This window comes from Peromyscus leucopus, chromosome 7, assembly GCF_004664715.2.
Source record: "Peromyscus leucopus breed LL Stock chromosome 7, UCI_PerLeu_2.1, whole genome shotgun sequence".
In the NCBI taxonomy this organism is placed as follows: domain Eukaryota; kingdom Metazoa; phylum Chordata; class Mammalia; order Rodentia; family Cricetidae; genus Peromyscus; species Peromyscus leucopus.
This window is the reverse complement of record NC_051069.1, coordinates 715349-736979: the sequence shown is the minus strand read 5'-3', so window position 1 is coordinate 736979 and position 21631 is coordinate 715349. Positions and strand designations below refer to the sequence as shown.

The 21631-nt window shown below is 38.8% G+C and overlaps 1 protein-coding gene across 3 annotated transcripts in view; it reads right to left on the bottom strand.

The window, feature by feature from the left end:
* Window positions 1–21631, bottom strand: part of Tcf12 (transcription factor 12) — a 284313-nt gene that overhangs the window by 103186 nt on the left and 159496 nt on the right. For all 3 annotated transcript variants that reach the window (XM_028865514.2, XM_028865524.2, XM_037207354.1), the window contains one exon: window positions 6507–6571. In XM_028865514.2, coding sequence (XP_028721347.1) covers window positions 6507–6571 — 65 coding nt within the window. The remainder of the gene's footprint in view (window positions 1–6506; window positions 6572–21631) is intronic.

The window sequence follows — 21631 nt, the reverse complement described above, 5'->3', positions numbered from 1 at the left end:
TATATGTGCTATACATCTTATTTATAAAATTCCAATTTAGAAGATGAGAAAAATAAACAAAAAAACAAAAGCAAAAACCTCATGCAGGTAACCAAAACTACTATGAGTTTATTAGTGTACTGGGGACCTCATATCCAAGATAGTGCTTCAAAACATTCCTCTACAATCCTTTGGTTCTTCCTTTCCCTGGAAGAAATGATATAGATGTCTCACTTAGGGCTGAACACTCAGCAGTCACTTAGTCTGCAAACTTTGGCTAGTTAAAAGAGTTTCTGCATTACCTACACCCACCGCTGAAAGAAGTTTTCAAAGGAAGGCTCCTAATAGCTGTGGTTACTTACATAAGATTAGGCCTGTCAATATTTCATCAAGGATGGGAAAGAATCTCACAGGGGTCTCATTCCTCCCAAATCACTTTCTTCATGGGTTACCTACTTATAAGTCGTCCATGCTCTAGTAAGGAACTCCTATCCATCCTCATGCAAGCAGACCTAAACTTTCTTTTTCTTTTTTGGTGGGGGAATAGGTATATAAATAGCAAGGGAATTTGCTAGGAAAAGGGGGTTCTGCAGCAGAGACAAAAGTAATGGAGTGCGAGTAAGAGTAGAATACACTATACATGTATGCCCCCCCCCCCCCCGAGAAAGAGTAAATTCGGCGGGTGAAGAAGGTTGGCTGGAGACGGGATCTGCTCTGCTGTCCAGGGCTGGCCTCCATCTCCTGGACTCGTGTGGTTCAAGAGGTAGTCCTGCGTCAGGCCCCAGGACCTGGACTACGGGCCTTGCCAGTCACACTGCTCTCTTCACTTTTTCTTGGGGGTGCTCTTTTTTGGGTGAATGCGAGTTGAACACACTTTAAATTTTGGCTAATTTCAACTCATCAGTATTTCTTTTATGCTTCACGCTTTCTACTTCTTTCATAAGAATTTTTGTGTGGGGTTGGAGAGAGAGTTCAGTGGCTCAGAGTGCTTAATGTTCTTCTATAGTTCCTAGGTTGGTCCCAGCATCCACATCAGGTAGCTTACAACCACCTGGAACTCCAGCTCTAAGAGGGTCTCATATCCTCTTCTGCCCTCCAAGGGCACTGAATGTATATGGTACACATTCAGAAAAGCACACACAAATAAAAAAAAAAAGTTTCTGTGAAGTAATTTTTGTTTGTTCTGAGGTGGTAACATTCATGTATGTTTTCTCTTCAAATGTATCATTACTTTAGCTTTCAAATTCAAGTTCCATTTTAAACTTAACTTTTACACAGTATAAAGGATAAAGTTCCTCTTTCCCACACTGATATAGTTACTCCAGTACCTTATACTGAAGAGATAATCTTTTATTGAATTGCTTATATCAACTTCATATATCTTTCTCAGCTCTCTGTTCTGTTCCTTGAGCTGTTTCTACTTACATACAATTACAAAACTGTCCTGTTGATTAGTATTACTTTGAAATAAATAGTGATATCATGGTAAATACATCCTCCTTTTTCTAAAATAGTTTTGGCTTCTTAATCTTTTGCCTTTAATTAAAAAATTAGTTTGTTTTATTTATTGATTGATTGATTGTGTGTACACATAAGAACATATGACCACACACAAAAGTCAAAAAACAACTTATGGGAGTCAGTTCTTTCTGTCTACTTTGTGACTGAGGGCCCCAAACTCAGGTTGTCAGGCTGAGGAGCTAATATGCTTACCTGCTGAGCCTTATCACTGAAGTCTTCTGTCTTTAAATGTTCTTGTCAATATCTATAAAAAGTCTGTTAAAACTCTGAGTGGAACCACATTAAATCTATAGCCCAATTTAGGAAGAAATAAACTGTAAATAATAGTCGTCAAATTCACAAGCCTGATATCTCTGTTCAGATCTTTGATTAAGCGAGTTGTATTGTGTATTTTCATTGTTAAAGTCTTACATGCTGTTAAACTTACACCTTGATGTTTCATGAGTTTTAAAATTACTATTTGTAGTGGTTTGAATGGGAAGGCCCCCACAGACTCACTCATGGATATGAATGTTTGGCCCATAGGGAGTGGCACTATTTTGAGGTGTGGCCTTGGTGGAGGAAGTGGGGAGGGGGGCAGGTCTTGAGATCTTATATGGTCAAGCAATCCTCATTGTAGTACACAGTCCCCTTCTGCTGCCTGTGGACCAGGATGTAGAACTCTTAGCTCCTTCTCCAGCATCAGATCTGCCTGCATGCTGTCATGCTTCCCACCACTAAACCTCTGAAACTGCAGCCATCCCCCATTAAATGTTTTCCTTTGTAAGAGTTTTCTTGGTTATGGTGTCTCTTCACAGCAATAGAAACCCTAACACACTAGTATTACTTGTGTTTGTGCCTATATGTAGTGGGCACGTGAGTAAATGGAGGTCAGAGAACAACCTTACAGAGTTGGCTTTCTGTATTCTACCTTGTGAGATTCAGTATGGCTATTAAACAGGTATGCTTAAATGATTTCTTGATGGTGTCTATGTTCACACTCTCTACATTTTCAAACTTTTATACTTTGTTGACACTGATTTTAGGAGATGGTATATGATTTATACCTTTTGATTGAAATTAACATGTGCCCTTGAAAGAAACATTCTTCAATTGTTGGATGTAAAGGTCTATAAGTACCAATAAGACCAAGTTGTTGAGAGTTAATTTAGCTCTATTATTAAGATTTTGGCCGGGCGGTGGTGGCGCACGCCTTTAATCCCAGCACTCGGGAGGCAGAGCCAGGCGGATCTCTGTGAGTTCGAGGCCAGCCTGGGCTACCAAGTGAGTTCCAGGAAAGGCGCAAAGCTACACAGAGAAACCCTGTCTCGAAAAACCAAAAAAAAAAAAAAAAAAAAAAAAAAAAAAGATTTTGTATTGTTATTGTGTCAATTACTGAGAAAAAGTTCTTAAAATCTGTTTGTTTGTTTTTTTAAATATGCATTGGGTATTCGTCTGCACATATGTCTGTGCACTACTTGAGTGCCTGGTGCCCACAGAGGCCAGAAGAGAGAGTTGGATACGAGCTGTGTAGGTTGTGGGAACCAAACCAGATATCTTTGGGAGAGCAGACAGTGCTCTTAATGGCTGACCCATCTCTCCAGCACCTAGTATCTTCAAATCTTCATTCATGTAAATTTATTTCTAACTCTATACAACTTTCTTTGCTTCATTTATTTTTAAATTCTCAATAGGTGTACACACATTTGTCACTTACATTTTCTTAATATTCTTACTCTCATCATGTTTCAATACAAATGCCTATATAAGCAGTAAAGAGTTAAATGAGTTTTTAAACTTCTTATTCTTAGGAGCTTAATAATGAACTTAGATAAATCCTTAAACTTCTGGGGGAAAAACTAACACTGCTAACTTTTAAGGTTCTGAAAAATTTATTTAAGCTGTGTAAACAAATATTTGTATAAGTATCATAAGAAAAACTATCATAATGATGAAAGAATGTTCACGTCACTAGGTAGTTTAAAAGGTACTGTGTCTGTTATTAATTAAAAATGGCATAATTATCCTTTGTGCTGCATCAATTAAAAACTCAATTGTGCAATGATCTATCAGTGTTTCCAGTAAAACTATTGTACCCCTTCCATTTAATGGCCTATCAGTTCTGAGGTAGAAGGTAATATGAGAAGACTCAATTAGCAATATATTATTATATCACCTTAACCTGAAGCAAGGCCCATCAAGCACTATTAAATTAGCCTGAATCTTGCAGAATGTCAGCAACATTTTATATACATTAACAGCAGACTTAATGTTCCTTGGGGGATGCTACTGAAGAAAAAAAGTAAAGGTAGCATTTGGATATAATTTTGTAGTCACCATTTATATTATATTCTCTTGTATTTTTGTCATTTGTGAATATATATGACAAAGTTTCAATCAGTTAAGCATAGTTTTGCTTACCCAATAAAACACACATTATCTGGAATATAGGTTTTTATTTGAACAAGAGTTAATATGCTTTTCTTCTTGTTCATCATCACTACCATCATCACTATTATAAAATAGGGTCTTGCTCTGTAGCCCAGGTAGTCTTAGAACTTGAGGCCCTTCCTGCTTCAGCCCCCCGGAGTGCTAGAACTACAGGGGCAGCACCATGCCCACAACACCTTTAATTTTTCCAACTCTTGAATTTCCCAAGCTTATGCTCAGTACCCAAACAGTTGGTGTTATGCACCATAATTTCTCCGAACAGTTGCAGCGTACTAAGAGCTAAGGAGTAGTAATCAATAGCAGAACCACTGTTCTTTTCACAGCAATGAATCCCTTTTTACTGGTTTCAAGAACCCCTTTGTCTTCACTGATGCTGCCTGTTCTGGCTGTAGTAAAACTTTTCATTGCTTTGCTAAACTATGGAGTTCCTCTCCAGGGCTGTTGATCGCTTGGGCTGTGAGTTTTTTTTTTTTTTAGAAATTTATCTTTCTCATATGTTCATTTGTTTAAAAAAGAAACCAGATTGTTGTTTCTTTTTCCACTTATTTATTTATTCAATTTATTTATTTTTGTGTGCATTGATGGTTTTGCTTGTATGTCTGTGTGAAGGTGTCAGATCTGGAACTGGAGCTACAGACAATTGAGAGCTGCCATGTGGGTACTAGGAATACAACCTGGGTCCTCTGGAAGAGCAGCTGGTGCTCTAACTGCTGAGCCATCTCTCCAGCCCCTCATATGTATATCTTTAAGTTTTGTGTTTTGTTACTGTACCTTCTATAAGTTTGTTGCTTTCTTTGCCATGAGACTTCTTGATCTCTACAATGTTTATGAACAGCTGTCCAACAGTTCCTTTTAATACTCATATGAATTCCAGCCTCCAAGGATTCATGATAAACAGGTAAGCTTATTCCTCTTGCCAAACAAAAACATTAAAAGTGAAGGACACTGGAGCACAAACTAAAAATGTGAGAGGCTCCTACTGCAGTGGAGTCACTTAACAGTTAAAAACCTGGCAGTGGCGGCGGCAATGGTGGTGGTGGTCGTGGTGGCGCACACCTTTAATCCCAGCACTTAGGAGGCAGAGGCAGGTGGATCTCTATGAGTTTGAGGCCAGTTGCAGGATAGCCTGAGTTACACTTCTGAGAAACCCTGTCTCAAAAAAATTTTTAAAAGCCGCAAAACAGAAACACTTCAAGTATCAGTATAGGTTTACTACTTGCTGTGTATAAAGCCACACAAACTACCCCTGGAGGATGTGTTCTTTCAGGTCTGCATGATGGGTTGCTGAAAGGATTCAATGTGAGCATTTTAAAGCACTGCAAATCTTAGCAATGTCAGAATACAAGTTTCTCTCTTTATCAAGTTGGGAACTTCAACATTTTCTCTTAAATAAAGAATTTCAGAGTTTCTTTTGGTATATCTCAAGTGGCAGCCAATATTCTTGCACGTTGGGGATTATTGCTAAAGTAAGGGTTTCTTGAAAGAAGCATTATGATACTACAATAGTCAATTTGAGAACCAAAACTAAATGACTAACGGGGCGAAGGGGGGGGGTCAGCAATGTATACCTTAGACAAAGGAGTGACTCACATTCCAGATGGGACATCACATGACTCAGAACATCATGCAATCTAAAATTGACAAATGGTTTGATTCTGAAAATTTCCATTTCATAGTTTGAAAACAAAGGTGGCTGCATAAATAAAACCCAGAGATAAAGGGGAATTTTACTTATTTCAAAGATAGGGCCTTTCTTTGTAGCCTACGCTGGCTGCAAACTCAGCAATCCTCATTCCTTAGTCTCTCAAATTCTGGGACTACAGGTGTGGGACTACCATGTCTGACTCATGAGGCATCTGTTGCATTTAACAAATCACTTACTGTGACCATCACTGTTTGTTGTATTTGCCAGTAATTATGAGTATGTACATATTAATTAGAGTGATATTATTAATATGACAGTTAAGATGACTAGATACTCATGTCTTAGATTAGATCAAAACCCATGAAGATTGCCTTTCTATTTTTGTTGCTGTTGCGGATTCTGAGAGGAATCTGGAGGTAAAATAAGTTTTCGGAATCCTATGAGAAAAAAATGGGAAAGATAGCCACCAGCAAAAATACAGTATGTGAAGAACCCGAAAGGCTAGAGCAAGGTCCCAGGTCAAAGCCAGCTGAGGCCTGGAACACTTGGTGAGCGGTAGGACAGCAATGACAGCACAGCCTCCAGTGCAGCACACGCAAACTGCACGTGTTAATCACATGCTCTTCAATGCATGCACCAATAATTGGCTTTTCCTATGGGGAAAAATCATTTCCAGAAGTGAGATGCATTTTAGAAAGCAGTACAAACTTTGTCTACTTTGTCTCCAATTAAAAAGAAGAAAATCTGAATTGTGGAAGGAGAACCATTTCAAAAGGGGGGCAATGGAAAAAGAAGATATGTTGAGCTGCTAAAAACAAAACAACCTTATCACACGAAGTCACAAAATTATATGAATACACAATGGTGAAATTATGTGGATAAATTTCTATCTTCTCTATCATTACACAAGTATAAGTCTTACTAAACTTACCTGACAGCCTGATAATCCAGAGTCTCTGCTGTATAGGGAAAATGAGCCTCTATCTGATGTTTTTCCTATAAAACCAAAAAACAACTTTGTATTAAAAACTTCATTGGTGGACAATAAGCTCAGCTGCAAAACTCTCCATCCTAGTCTCAGTAAATACTTGACCATCAATGTGAAATCACTGAAAATACTGTCTAAAGAATAAAGAACTGACATCTAAATAGTAAACAACATGAATCACAGAGGATATTCACATATATTTGCTTCAAACTGGACATTTTTCTTTCTCTCAAAAATGAAAACAGTACAGATAGAGCTGAATGAACATCCATGCATGCAGTTTTACTGTAAAGCTGTTGTAAGTCTCATGTATAGCTTGTCAATGAATGTACACTCATGCACTCAAACAATACCCATAACGATTTGAAAACACTGAAGATGGAATTATGTAGTGCATACCCTTTTGAAATTTGCATTTTCATATTATATTATATTTTTGAGATAAACCGATATAGATACCAGTTCAGATTTCTACTGGTGTCTCCTTATGTACATAAAAGTACAGCTTATCTACTTCCCTGCTGAAAAAGTTTCCAATTTTGTGGGTAGAGAGCCATGAACAAATACTCTTCGCATGTCTTACTATGAAGCTTTTTCCAGGGTGTGTACACATGGCAGAAGTGCCAGTTACAGGTCACACAATAAGGCACTGGCTTATTCCTCCACGCCCTCTCTGGCAGTACGAACTCTCCTTCAGAATTCCCTTTGGGACACAGTCACAGTTCAGAAGTTAGCCAGCCAAGCATAGGAGCAGTTCTGGCAGTTCTCAGGGGAACAGACAGTGGATACCACACAGCACCAACAACTGACAGCAGCAATTTTGATATCTATGTGTGCAAATCGCTTGAGTGCATTTGTGTGCTTGTGCTTATACATGAGTGCACCTATGTGTGTGGGTGAACCCATCTGTCAGTACAAGTGTGTTGACCAAACGTCAATGTAGATGTAACTGTCTTGTTAAGTAAGAAACACAGAGCCAAATACAGAGTTAAAGGGAAAAAAGTTATAACTAATATAAGAAAAACTATATACAAAAGTACAATAACTATATACCATATATACAGGCAATAAATACCTAAACAATGTTTACTTCATTTGTATTTGACAAATTCAGAGAAAATAATTCCATTATCTATACTATTTTGCTAAGTCCAAAATGTACCTGATTCACTTTCTATCCTAAATAATCTTCAACTATAACTAACTAATCTTCAACTCCCTCAGAGACCCAAGAAGGAAATAATATTACCTAACAAAAATAAAAACAGGAAGTACATGCAAGCAACTTCCAAAAAAAAAAAAAAAAAAAATGTGAGTTGACAGAAACAGCCAGCTGGCCTGGACAGTCACCTGAGGTTTGTCAGCAGTGTTGGGGCATCGTCTTCAGCCTATTTTCTTTTCTTTTCTTTTCTTTTTTTTCCAGAGTTAAAAGCCAAGAGCAATAGCTAAGAGCTGAGAGTAAAAACCTCCTTACCCTTCCTACCGCTGCTGTCCTTCCCTCAGCCAGAGACCTACTTCCTTTTTATTGACTTTCTGTTCTGCCTTCTCATTGGTTGTAAACCCAACCACATGACCTCCTAGTCACTGCCTGTCTGTACAGACCTCCAGGTCTTCTATGGTTGGTATTGAGATTAAAAGCGTGTGTCTCCATGCTGGCCGTATCCGTGAACACACTGACATCCGCCTAGCTCTGCCTCCCAAGTGCTGGGATTGAAGGCGTGAGCCACCACCGCCCGGCTTCTGCTATGGATTGCTATTAGCTCTGACCCCCAGACAACTTTATTTATTAACATACATTAATAAAATCACATTTCAGTACAAATAAAATATCACCATAGGTCAATGTCAGATATCATTTGTTCTCCAGCTTACTTTCTGAAAGTCTCTCACTGAACATGGCCCTTTGTGTTTTGTATAAGTTGGCTGTCCAATGATCCAAGATGCTCCTGTATCCTACTCCACATCTGCTGCATTACAGGCATGCCTAGCTTTTATGTGGGTGCTAGGGATAGAATGCACAGACATCTTACCCACTGACCATCTTCAGCCATTGTACTAATTTGTAAATAGAGCATTCAGACGTTTCTTTTCTTTAAAACATCTTCTATTTCGTTTTATTTTATGTATTTTATGAATATTTTGCCTAAATGTATGTCTGTGAACCACATGAGTATCTGGTGACCACAGAAGAGGGCATTGCATTCCCAGGAACTGGAGCTAATTGATAATTGTGAGACTCCACATGGTCACTTCGAATCAAACCTTGGTCCTCTTGAAGGGCAGCCATGCACTTAAGCTCTGGCTCATCTCTCTAGTACCTACTCATTTGTTTTTAATAGTTTAAGTATATTCAGTAAAACCAACTTGCAAATACAATATAGTTCATCACGTCATACTGCTTAAGACTTCAGTAAAGATAACACAACCTGATGATATGAAAAATGGATGAAAAACAATGCCAAGATGTTTTCCTCCATTTCAAGGTAAAAAGTCACCATGTAATCAAATATGATGAGAATTTACCCTAAATGATTTAGAGATTATGTGAACTTTACTATTAAGGACATGCTATACATTGAATTATTAGCTTGTGGCTGAATAAAATGGACATCTTTTAATTTTAAAAGTTTACACAGAGATCATATGTCCAAGTTGTCCAAGTTGGACAACTCTAAACCTACCATCTACTAACACTATAGATACACAGGAATCTAAATCTAGATATTTCCAAAGTGCCAAGGATAGTATCTCTGAGCCTTTTGGCTACTGGGATACAGTACATATTTCTGATGAAGTAGAGGCAACATACAAAAACATAAATTTAGAATGGAAAAAAGTCTGATAATAAATGTTGTCTATATACTTCACATTCTCATCCTTTGTCTTCTTCTTTTTTTTTTTTTTTTTTTTCCTTTTCTTTTTTGAGATGGAGTTTTGCTGCAGAGCCCAGGCTGGCCTCCAGATCATGGCAATCCTTCTGGCTCAGTCTCCCAATCATGCCTTGACTACATGCATGCACCATGACTCACAGTTCCATTCTCTGGGCGGGGGTGGGGGGGGTGGGGGGGGGTGGGGGTGGGGGTTGGGTTCCCTATCTGTGTAGTCCTGGCTCTCATGGAGCTAGGCTAGATTCAAACTCAGAGATCCTTCTGCCTCTGCTTCTTGAGTGCTGGGATTAAAGGCGTGCACCACCACACCCAGCTACAGCTCCATTATTACCATATTCTTTTCACATAAAGAATTTTAATTTGAAAAATATGCATATCAAATTAATGGACTAGAAACCCTTCCGGAAGCAACAGGATGGTAGACATAGAAAGGAAATACTCAGAATGACCTGTAGAGTTCAGTGGGGAAAAATAAAAGGTAGTTCACACCTACATTTACAGACTGTTTTTTTTTTTTTAATGAACAGGATAAAATAGTTTGTGAGATATTAAAAAACTTTCATAGTTCTTCTAAGAAATTGTCACTGTAAACAAGCTTGGACCTCATATACTTGGCAAGAAAGAATTGGGAAACTATGTTAGCACTGTAAACAGACACTACACCTATACAGATAGACACTTAACACAGTATATCAACTTCACTGCTGAAATACTCACCAAGTCCTTTCTATCCAAAAAATTCCTTATCCTCAAACATTAGTAGTCAGTACAATTGATACAATTATTTACAACACATGTTACATTACAAACCGTAATACAATTGTCAATTAAAAACATGCTTTGAAAGACTTCAAACCAAACCAACAACCTAAATTGTACTATACTCAGATTCAAATGTACTAGTAAGAAATAACAAAGTCAAGGTAGAAAAGGAAACAATAGATCATGTAAATATTAGCTTGAGCATCGTCAACAAAGCCATTTAGAATCTTAGTGATTTGTAGGGAGGCTGACTTTGAGTTAATTCAGAAAAATGTAAAATTGGTCTGGCAGGATGGCTAAGCGGGTAAGGGTATTTGCCACACAAGCCTAAAGACCTGAGCCTAATGCCCAGAACCCACATAAGAAGGATGGAGACAACCAAGTCCACCCATGGTGGCATGGGTGCATCCATCCCCATAATAATAATAATAAATACAAGTTCAAATATTTAACTTTTAAATCTTTGCCTATAAATATTCCTAAACTACCTTCCTTTCACAGATATATTCAAGTTAGAGGGGATGAAAATATTACACATCACAAATCTCTTCCAATACAGTAAATAGCTTGTTATAAAAATAATATTTATTCAAATAAGATTGTGAAATATAAGTATGCTTTCATTTCATCTTTCACCACGTGGAACTAGTTATTTTTCCAAGGACTTAAAAGTCTGGAGCTGGGGGCTGGAGAGATGGCTTAAGGGTTAAAAGCACTGTTTGCTCTTCCAGAGGACCTGGGTTCAATTCCTAGCACCCACAGTGCAGCATACAACTGTCTGTAACTCCAGTCCCAGGGGATCCAACACACACGGTATACAGACAGATACACATGTAGGCAGAACATCTATTTACATTAAAAGCTTAATAAATTTGTCTTTCTTCAAAAAAAAAAAAAGTTTGGAGCTGGCTGTGGTGGTGCACACTCTAACCCCAGCCCTCAGAAGGTACAGGAAGGTGGATCTCTAGTAGTAAAGTAGTACAGCTCTCTCTATTGGAAATACTCTGGACAGAGGAGCCTCAGTTTGTACTGTAGTTCCTGTTCTTGTTGCTGTGAAAAATTCCTGGCTCAAGCAATTTCAGGGAGGAAGGATCCTCCTGGCCTCCAGTTTCTGAGGCTGCACTGTAGTATGGTGGGGCAGGCAAGGGAGTTGGGGCTGCTCTGTCAGTCATGACTGAAGTGTAAGACATCAATCAGTGCCTTAGTTGCAGAAGCAGAAGCCAAACCGGAACCTAGGTGGTTTATCCTTCAAGGTTTTGCCTTTGGCAGCTTCTATCCACCAGGCTAGCTCTATTTCCCAAAGACTCCGTAACCTCCCAAACAATGCCACTATCTGAGCACCAAATATCTAAACACAAGAGTCTGTAGGGGACATTATCCCTTGAAAACATATTAATGGATTTCTCCAAACATTTATGAGCTAGTGACTCTGAGAAACAGTGGATTATGAAATGGTTAATGCCAATTTATGGAAAATGCTACAATCCACTGAAAAATGAGAAATAGTAGATTATGAGATTATTAATGCCAACTTATAGAAAATGCTACAATCCACTGGGGGGGAGAGTGTCATGAAAGTACTACTGTTTTTGTTGGATACAGTTTATAGTCTACATAACTCTTTTTAAACACAAGTTAAATAAAGCCATAGTCTACATCCAGAATATGGCAATTATTTTCACTTTCACTTCACAAAAGTGGTTGGAAGCAGCTCTTCAGGGAGGAAGGCACTGTAGAGGATAGGTACCATGGGGGCAACCTTCAAAGGAACTGTGAATGGTAGAGAGCAGACAGGGGCACCTAAAGCTACAGACTCCACTCCCATCAGAATATAAAGATGAAACACAAAAGAAGGCTCTTTGGGGGTAGGTAGTTTGAGAACAATATAGCCCTTTGGGCAAGTAATCGTCCAACAAATGTAGTCTTGCACATAAGCTGTACTCTGCCCAACACAGTTCTACAATCTTCAACCTGGTTTTCATTTAGAAACTGATTAATGCTGCCCCACACTGTAAGAACAAGTCATCTTTTTTGTTTTGTTTTTAAAAAAGATTTATTTATTATATATACAGTGTTCTGCCTGCATGTATGCCTGCAAGCCAGAAGAGGGCACCAGATCTCATTACAGATGGTTGTGAGTCACCATGTGGTTGCTGGGAATTGAACTCAGGACCTCTGGAAGAGCAGTCAGTGCTCTTAACTGCTGAGCCATCTCTCCAGCCCAGAACAAGTCATCTTAAGGATAAAAGTGAAACATAGTGGCTATGACAAGCCAATTAAATACACAAGTAAAATGCAAGAATAGAGTTACACAGGGAGAATCCAGCAGGTCTTGGGGATTCTCATGTGTTGAAAACCAAATATTCAGACATTCCCATCTCTTATTGCATAGAAAGAGTTGAGTTTGTTTTTTTTTTTTTTTTTTTTTTTTTTTGGTTTGGTTTTTGTTGTTTAAAGAAAGCAATCAGGTGGCTTCATCAACATTTAAGAAAAACAAGGTGAGAAAAGAACAATGACTTTAGAGGCTACCTAGTCCAAATGTCTCACCAAAAGAGGGGCACTGGTGATTTTCTGTTCTCTACCTTCCAAATCATAAGAACACTGTTGAAGTCAAAAGGTAGCAAGCAAAGAATCTGAAATCTAGATTTGGGTATCTGTGCCCATAGAGGAGACCTAGATGGAGTGTGCTTTAAGACTTACAGAGCTATCATATAACAAGGAATCAGAAGCAGGGCTGGTTTCCTTGAAGCGAACCAGCAATAATGGACAAACATAAAGATGTGTGTGTGTGTGTGTATGTGTGTGTGCGCGCACATGTGTGTGTATACGCGCGCACGTACACGTGCTTGTTATGAGGAAGAAAGCACTGAACCTAGAATTTCGAATAGTAAAATAAGGCAACCTTTCCAGAAAACTGTATAAGGTTTCAGCTAAGCTTATTAATAAGAAGCTAGGCGGGAGGATTTATTAATTTATTAGTGCAGTGGAAATTTTCAGAAGCTAAATCCTACTGCAGAGACAAGTGAGTTCACAGGTAAATGACTATTTGTCTTAGATTGTCATTTACTTATTGACAGAGTTTCCGTATACTCCAGATCAACACTATATGTAATAGTTAACTTTCTATTACTATAAGGAACTATCAGGGACAACTACGTTACAAAGGAGAAAGGTTTATTCATTCAAGCTTACAGTCTGTGAAGCGCAAAGGTTTGGTTTCCACTTCAGCTCAGTATTGTTGAGTTCTCCAATCCATTCGGCTATATACATCACAACGGAGGCATGTGTAGGAGTGTGGAAGAACTGACATTACAAAGAGGGAGACTGGGAGCCTTAAATCCTGATGTCCCACCCACCTTAATGGCTCCACAGCACTTCTCAATGTCACAACCCTTCAGTCCAAATCTAAAACTGGAATAGGCCTTGGAGGGGGACATAAACCACATTGAAACCACACTTAAGATCTTTCATTGGATCCATGCAACTATTTTCTGTAGCTCTCTTAATGGAGTCTTCACTCTTCACTCTCTTAATGGAGTCTCTTTATAAACAGAAATCTTTCGTTTTATTATAGGCCACTGTCAGTTTTCTCCCACTTGCCTAGCATTTTTTGTTATGCATAGAGTTTAAGAAATCTTCACTTAGTCCACAGCCATAAATCTTTACAGAAAGCTCTGTTTTGTTTCTCATATTAAAACCAGAATTTGGCTTTTATGTATTTGGTTGAGTATCCTGGCACATCCTTTTCTTTTTTTTTTTTTAAAATTAATTTATTTATTTATTTATTTTTGGTTTTTCGAGACAGGGTTTCTGTGTGTAGCTTTGCGCCTTTCCTGGAACTCACTTGGTAGCCCAGGTTGGCCTCGAACTCACAGAGATCCGCCTGCCTCTGCCTCCCAAGTGCTGGGATTAAAGGCATGCGCCACCACCGCCCGGCTTTAAATTTATTTTTTAAATTACACTCATGATATTCATTACTTACACTCATGATATTAATCACATTTGTGGTATTCATAGATTACATTCGCAGTATTCATTCAATTACATATATATGTGTGTGTATATATGTATATGTATATAATATAAATATATATATATTTAAATTTAAAATGTCAAATGTCATTTCTTGAAGGGGGTAGGAGGTTAAATATAGGCTTACACCACAATGGGAGGACTCCGGAGGGCAGAAGTTCGCTACTTATGTTTTACAATCTTGCATCTAAGCTGTTAATGCTTGTTATTCAGGATATACAGACAAGGAACTTCCCTTAAACATTCAGGCGGGTAGAACCTGGCAGGGAATTAGCATTGGGAGGATATCCACAAGCAAGGCAACAGTTACCCAAAATGGGGGGCCAGGGCCCTGCAGGTCCCCCTTTTATTAAAAAATGAGCTTCTGACTTGGGTTGCGTGGGACGTCAGCAGGTCATCTTACCCGTCATGAAGACACCTGCCCAGGCCACACAGGTGCTCTGTCTTAGGTTGATGAGTGCCCCCCAGGCATTACCCATCTCTGAATACTCATTATCATACCAGCTCAATCATGTGTGAGCTGCATGGTTAATTGCTGCCAAAGATCTCAAAGTGGGACTGGGCTTGTAATCACTACTGTTGTTCTTTTCTCAAAAAAAAAAAAATTATGATGTCACTCTACCTTCTTCAATTACCCGTAGAAAAATGTTGATTCCATCTTAACTGCCTGGGCCTGTTCCCTTTTCTTTAAAAGTAAATTAAACTGGACAAGATGAGAAGTTACATTACGACATCCTAGGAGGCTATTTCTGTGGTCAATACAAACAGTTGTTTTGTGTGTAACATGCACGTGATTCCGGCACTTGAGGGAGGGACTAAGGAAGTTCAAGGCCAAAGCAAAGCAAAACCCATTGCAATGAAATTTAGAAGATATGTCTGGTGGGACATGTCCTTAATCCCAACACCCAGAAGGGAGACACAGAGGTAGATGGATCTGTGAATTCCAGGCTAGTCTATTCTACAGAGAGAGTATTAGGACAGCCAATGCTACAAAGACAGACCCTGTCTCTAAAACAAACAAACAAACAAAACAAAATAAAACACTGTTGTGGAAAACCCTGAGAATACATCATGCAAAACTCCTACTTAAGGAAGAGTAACTAACAGAGTCCCAGCCACTATGCTTTGAAATCCTCGGCTTTGAACTCAGTCCACTTTTAGCAAGCTTCATCAGAGCGTGGTAGAGAGACTAGAGCAGACCAGACTCATCCCAAGGAAGGTTGACAGCCTTATGGACTAGCATTCCCTTCTTAAACATCCTTCCACTTCTCACCTTTACTCTCAAGGTCTCTGGACTGCTCTGGGCTTGGTGGTATGAACTAACTCTTGCTGACTAGCTATTCTGGGCCTAAAACTATGACAGATGTTTTACTTACACTGCAAGGAATGACTGCTAGCTGTATTCTTCCTACTAGAAATCCTGACAGCAAGAGGTAGGTACCTGATCAAAGCATCTGATGGTAGCTGTGAGACAGGACAGGAAAATTTCCTCCTTTACATCTCCATCTCTGGCTGCAGAAGCCTGCTCTGTCACACCCTCATGGTGTCTGCTTACTAGAGTTGAAAATGTGCTGGCGAGGAAACAGCCAGCAACAACAGTATTAGGGAAGAGCCTGACCAGGCTTTATTTCTGCAATTCCTAGATACTTGAAATTTTCTAGCCAACTCGTTTATTAATTACAGTAACTATTCCTTGAGCACAGACACAAACTAGAATGTTTCCCTGTTTGTATTGTAAAAGCTAGTATAATTTCTGTTCATTTTTATGCTATACTGACTTGCAATCGCAAATTTAAATTCACCAGTACATAAATCTTTCCATGTTCCAAGAACAGTTAAAACTTAAAGATACACACACACACACACACACACACACACACACACACACACACACACACAATCCTGATAAAAAATATTAACCTAGAAAAAAAAAAAGAATCCCTGGGTATTTAAAAAATTACTTATGGGCTGGAGAGATGGCTCAGCCATTAAAGGCGAGGTTCACAACCGAAAAATTACTTCTATTGACATTAATACGCTCAAATTTAAATATCTTAATGCATAATCATGTTGAGTTTTCCCTATATTTGCTTTTCAGAGAACCAATATGAAATCTTGACACATGTATATCAAACATTTGGAGACAACTCTAAATTTGATGACAGTCTTCTGAGCAAAGAACCCCTTTCTCCTTGGGTGCAGATAAAAAGTCATTTACCTAACCCTTGTGCATGGAGAGGCTGCTCCTTCACTCCTATAGGTGAACCTTATTGCCAGTTTCATGTAATGTGAGTCTTATTAACTATCTGAAGAAACATAAGATGCTATCTTACAAAGTGAGCAATTGTACAATGGAACTGTGAGAAGTAAAATCGAAACAAAGCAAAACATACTTTCAGCAGTACTAGGGATTCTACCAGAGGGCTCTAAAACTGCTAGGTAAGTGAGCCACACACTCAGCCTGAGACTTGGGAAATCAGATTATTAAACTAGTCTCTTTTACTAAGTGAACCAAGATACAAGTCATTTACTATCAATGACTTCATTCATTCCATTAGGAAAATTTACTCAGTAACATATGCCTCACACAGGCATGCCCAGTTTAATTGACATTTATTAAGTACTTGGAAATTCTTTTCTGAAAGAACCTAAAGTCAGTGCTATCTAACATCAAAACTACAGATCTCATTTGGGCAGCAATTTACTCAAACTTATGGAGAAAGGGGCTTTACTCTAACAGTTTCTTTTTTAATAAAATGAGGAGGGTTTTCAAATGTCTACCTATTTTCTTTAGAATAATTTGTTTGAAGTATTACTGGTGAGCACTTGTGCCAGGGAAATCATTGACTATACTGAAGATACTTAGATACCTAGTGCCAACAGCATAACTGCTGGACCCTCTGTGCCATCCTTTTGTTCACTTCATGTCAAATAACTCACACAGGCACAAAAGAGGAGGCCACAGCAAGGCAAATGGTTAAGTCAAAGGAGTTCAGATAAACAAAGAGGATCCCTACAGAGGCCAGTGATTAACAAAGACCCAGCTGTAGTTACTGTTTTAACCAGCCTATACCAACTTGCTGTGACAGGCATCAGAAACACAAAGGGGTAATTTGAAAATTCCTTAGACATGGCTTCTTGTGACTTTTAACCCCAAGATGAAGTCATCCAGGATGCTCTGGTTCTATTATTCATGCTCTCTCTTCCCCAAATCAGATTTACAAAGTCAGTATAATCAAACTGGTAAGGAGGAGCAGCTTTATACAGAACAGTTAGCCTTTAGTCAAGAACAGAAAGGGGAGGGGGTAGACAATAAGAAATTAGCACTGAGACAAACTAGCAATTTTTGTTATTAATCAAAATTGTGGTCTATCTTATATTCCAATGTCTCATGTACAAAACAGATTAAAAGGTGCTCATTATACATGGCACAAAACTTAAACTTCACTTCTCTAAAATGTTGTACTGAATAACTGTATTTTCTGTTCGCCCTCACCCCTTACTCTACCATGGAGCTATCTAACCCATTAACAGTAATCTTTAAGCTGTCTTTAAAAACACTTCGATCAATTATGCACTGCTAATGTTGCACTGTCACTGTCCCTTTAGCAGAACTCACATGTGCTTTCTGACTTGTCTCTGTACTTATTCAACCACATGTCTAATTTTTTTTTTTTTTTTTTTTTTTTTTTTTTAGAAAAGATAGTTTCATTTTTACAGCAATCCAACAGATTAGAGGATTAAGACTTTGTCTTTGGCTACACTTCAGGAGGAAATGTCATAAATGTTATTGGTTAAATATTTGTTAAAACAATAACATTTGTGTCTTGAAGTATTTTATTTAGTGGCTTTCAAGTTACTATGTAAATTAAAGTTACCGATATTGATAAGAAAAGAAATATGGGGCTGGAGAGATGGCTATGCCCTTAAGGCTAGGCTCACAACTCAAAAATCAAGAAATATAGAGTAAACAAACAGTTCATCAGCAAAGAACTTGGCTGGAAGCAGAAAACAAAGCAAATTCTCAAATGCATCTACTTTTGGCAATTTGCTTCCTTCCTGGCATTAGTATATCTTGGTAGCCACAGACTTACATAACCCCTCCTTCTCACAGACTGACTCTGTTCCTATCAAATCATTACCAATAATCTTCTCAGAAATGTCTTGTATTATAAAATGAGCAAAAAATTAAGTCACTGTTGCTTGTTCAGTAATATTCTCAAATTTTCTGTATTCTGGAGCTTTAACTAGACCATGATCTTATCAGTCAAGGTCGGTGCGGAAGTCTGGTTTTTATGGCACCCAGGAACCAGAAGGCAGACACCCCTTGTTCAGAGAACACTGGTCTTGAATTCTAGACTTTTCTGTGTCAGGGACAGTCTATTTTAAGGCTTTATCTATACTATAGAGCCACATGGGAGCAAAACAGTGTAAAAAAATATGTTGTAAAATACTGGGCAAGAAATGATTGCTAATTAGCAAATTCTCTTGACAGTGAGAATAACAGAAGAAAAAGAACTCAATGAACTGCTACCATTCATCATTATCTGGACATAAGCAGAGCCATGAGAGTCAAGTTTCTGCTGCACCAGCTGTGTGACATGAGCAACATACTGAACTTCTCTAGCCCTCAGTTTCCCTTCCTGCCTTAGTTCAGCAAATCTTGACTGTAATGGCTCCTATTTAATTGGCCCTAAAATTTTGATAACCGTGTCAACCATGAGTCAGGCGCTCTCCTTCCTGTGTGAGGAAAATTTGGGTACTGCACGCAGTAGAAGGGACAAACAAGCTGTTAAGAAATGAAGGGACTTTAATGACAAGAAAGTACAAAAATGGAGTATGTAAAAGCAGAGCATCGAGTGTCTATTCTACATACCCTGTGGTATCTGCAAATATGTTCAAACTCTGTCAATATAACCCAAACCACCAGGCCTGGCGAGATGGCTTGGCAGATGAAAGCACTGACTATGCTTGCAGAGGACCTAGGTTCAGTTTCCAACACCCACATGGCAGTGCATACCGTCCATTATAATTCCAGTTCTGAGGAACCAGCTATGCCTACCCATTAATACATTCCTTTTAAAAAATTTTAACTGAAACCACCAAGACTTCACTGTACTCGTGAAGAAAAGCTCTGTATATTCATTTATTTTTTCACTTGGGCTTAACAATACAATGCACCCCCCACCAATACAATGCACTTTGAATACCACAGAAAAACACAGAGAGATACAGAGCCATCAAAAGAAGACCATCCCATTCTGTTGAAACATATGGAGAAAGCCCAGAGTAAGGCATTAACTCCCTTTTATGGTCTGCTAAACATTAAATAGAAGTGCTGCTACAGGACAAGCACTGAGTATAACACATGCCACACTCAATTTTCACAGAGTATTACAACTTACTGTCATACTATCTGTGCAAACTGAAAATGAGTAATAATTAGTTTCAATTTCTCAGTGGGTCAAAATCCAAAGCACGAGATAGTTGGCAAAATAAAAGCTTACATACTAACTGAAATGGCTAAATAAAGGAATGTGGTAAAGGGCTGGAAAGACTGATTGGTGGTTAAGAGAACTTGCAGATCTTCCAGACGACTGGAATTTAATTACCAGCATCCATGTCAGGTGACTCGAAACCACATGTAGCTCCAGGGAATACACACACACACACACACACACACACACACACACAAAGGTGAGGTGGTAGCTGGGTGGTGCACACCTTTAATCCCAGCACTTAGGAGGCAGAGGCAGGCGGATCTCTGAGTTTGAGGCCAACCTGGCCTACAGAGTGAGTTCCAGGATAGGCAGGGCTACACAGAAAAAAACAACAAAAAGGTGTGGTGGTATCTGTCGGTAATTCCAGCACTGGCTAAGTAGATGAAAGAGAGAGGATCGTGTATTTGAGGCCAGCCTGGGCTAAATATAAGAAAGGGGAAGAAAACACCATTTAAATGGCTATTCAAACAAATGTGAAAACAGTATGAGTGTAGTATTTCTTGAAGGAGAGGGAGGGAGGGAGGGAGGGAGGGAGGGAGGGAGGGAGGGAGGGAGGGAGGGAGGGAGGGAGGGGCAGAAAAGAACCTGATAATGAGGAGACACAGAAAGCTCAGAACAGACACTGGATGGAGACTAGCTTCATTTTAAACTGCAACTCTGTAGCAGATTATTTGTATGATGGAACCTCTCTATTCAGATGCTACAACTGTGAACTAGGAATAAAAACACTTTTCTCACTGTTTTTGCAAGGATAAAATGCACTGGCAAAGAAAGTGCTTAAAATAGCAATAAACAAAAGAAAAGATACTCAAAATTTAATTACTTTCCTTTCTGACAGGTTTTTATGTAGCCTAGGATGGCCTTAAACTTTGGATCCTCTGCTCCCAACCTCCTCAATGCTTGATCATACATAAGTGGGCATTACCATGACCCATGTCTATGGTGTTGGGAATCAAATCTAGAGCCTGAGGCATGCAGGTTTGCTGAGTGAGCACTGTGTCAATGGAGCTACTGTAAACCAAGCTCCTAATTACTTTTCAACAAAATCCACTGACTAGAAAAAAGAAATAGTAAATACCATGAATATTAGTACCTGAGGGAAAAGTCAATTACAGAAGAAAAAGAAAGTAAATTGTAGGAACAGAATTTAAAGGGAGTTTCTGGGTACTTCTTTCAGAGGTTTTTAAGATTTTGTTTTGTTTTGACAGGGTGTAACTACATAGCTTGGCTGGCTTGGAACTAGCTCTGTATATCAGGCTGGCCTCAAACTCAGAGATCCACTTAACTTTGCCTCTGAAATGCTGGGATTAAAGGAGTGTATCACTACACCTGGCCAATGTGGTGATTCGTTATGCCTTTCATTTCACAAAATCTCATTAAAACCTAAAAGCTTCTGCATTCCTTAGCACTGATGAATAGGTGTGTGCATACCCTGTGGTAGTTTGAATTTAATTTGCCTCCATAATCTCATAGGGATTGGCACTATTAGGAGGTGTGGCTTTGTTGGAGTGGGTATGGCCTTGTTGGAGTAAGTGCGTCACTTTGGGGGTGGGCTTTGAGGTTTCATATGCTCAGGTACTACCCTGTGTCTCAGTCAACTTACTGTTGCATTCAAGATATAAGGCTCTCAGCTACTTTCTCCAGCACCATGATTTGCCTGTGTGCTGCCATGTCCCACCATGATGATAATGGACTGAATTTCTGAAACTGTAAGCTGCCACCTCAAATGTTTTCCTTTCCAGAAACTATAATGAGCAGAAAAATTAACAAGTACACAAGGCAGTAGAATTATCTGAAAAGAAATAGACATAAAAAACAGTATAAAAGCATTTTTAATAGCTACAGATTCTGCAATATAAGTCAACATGATAGGTAGCCTTGAAAG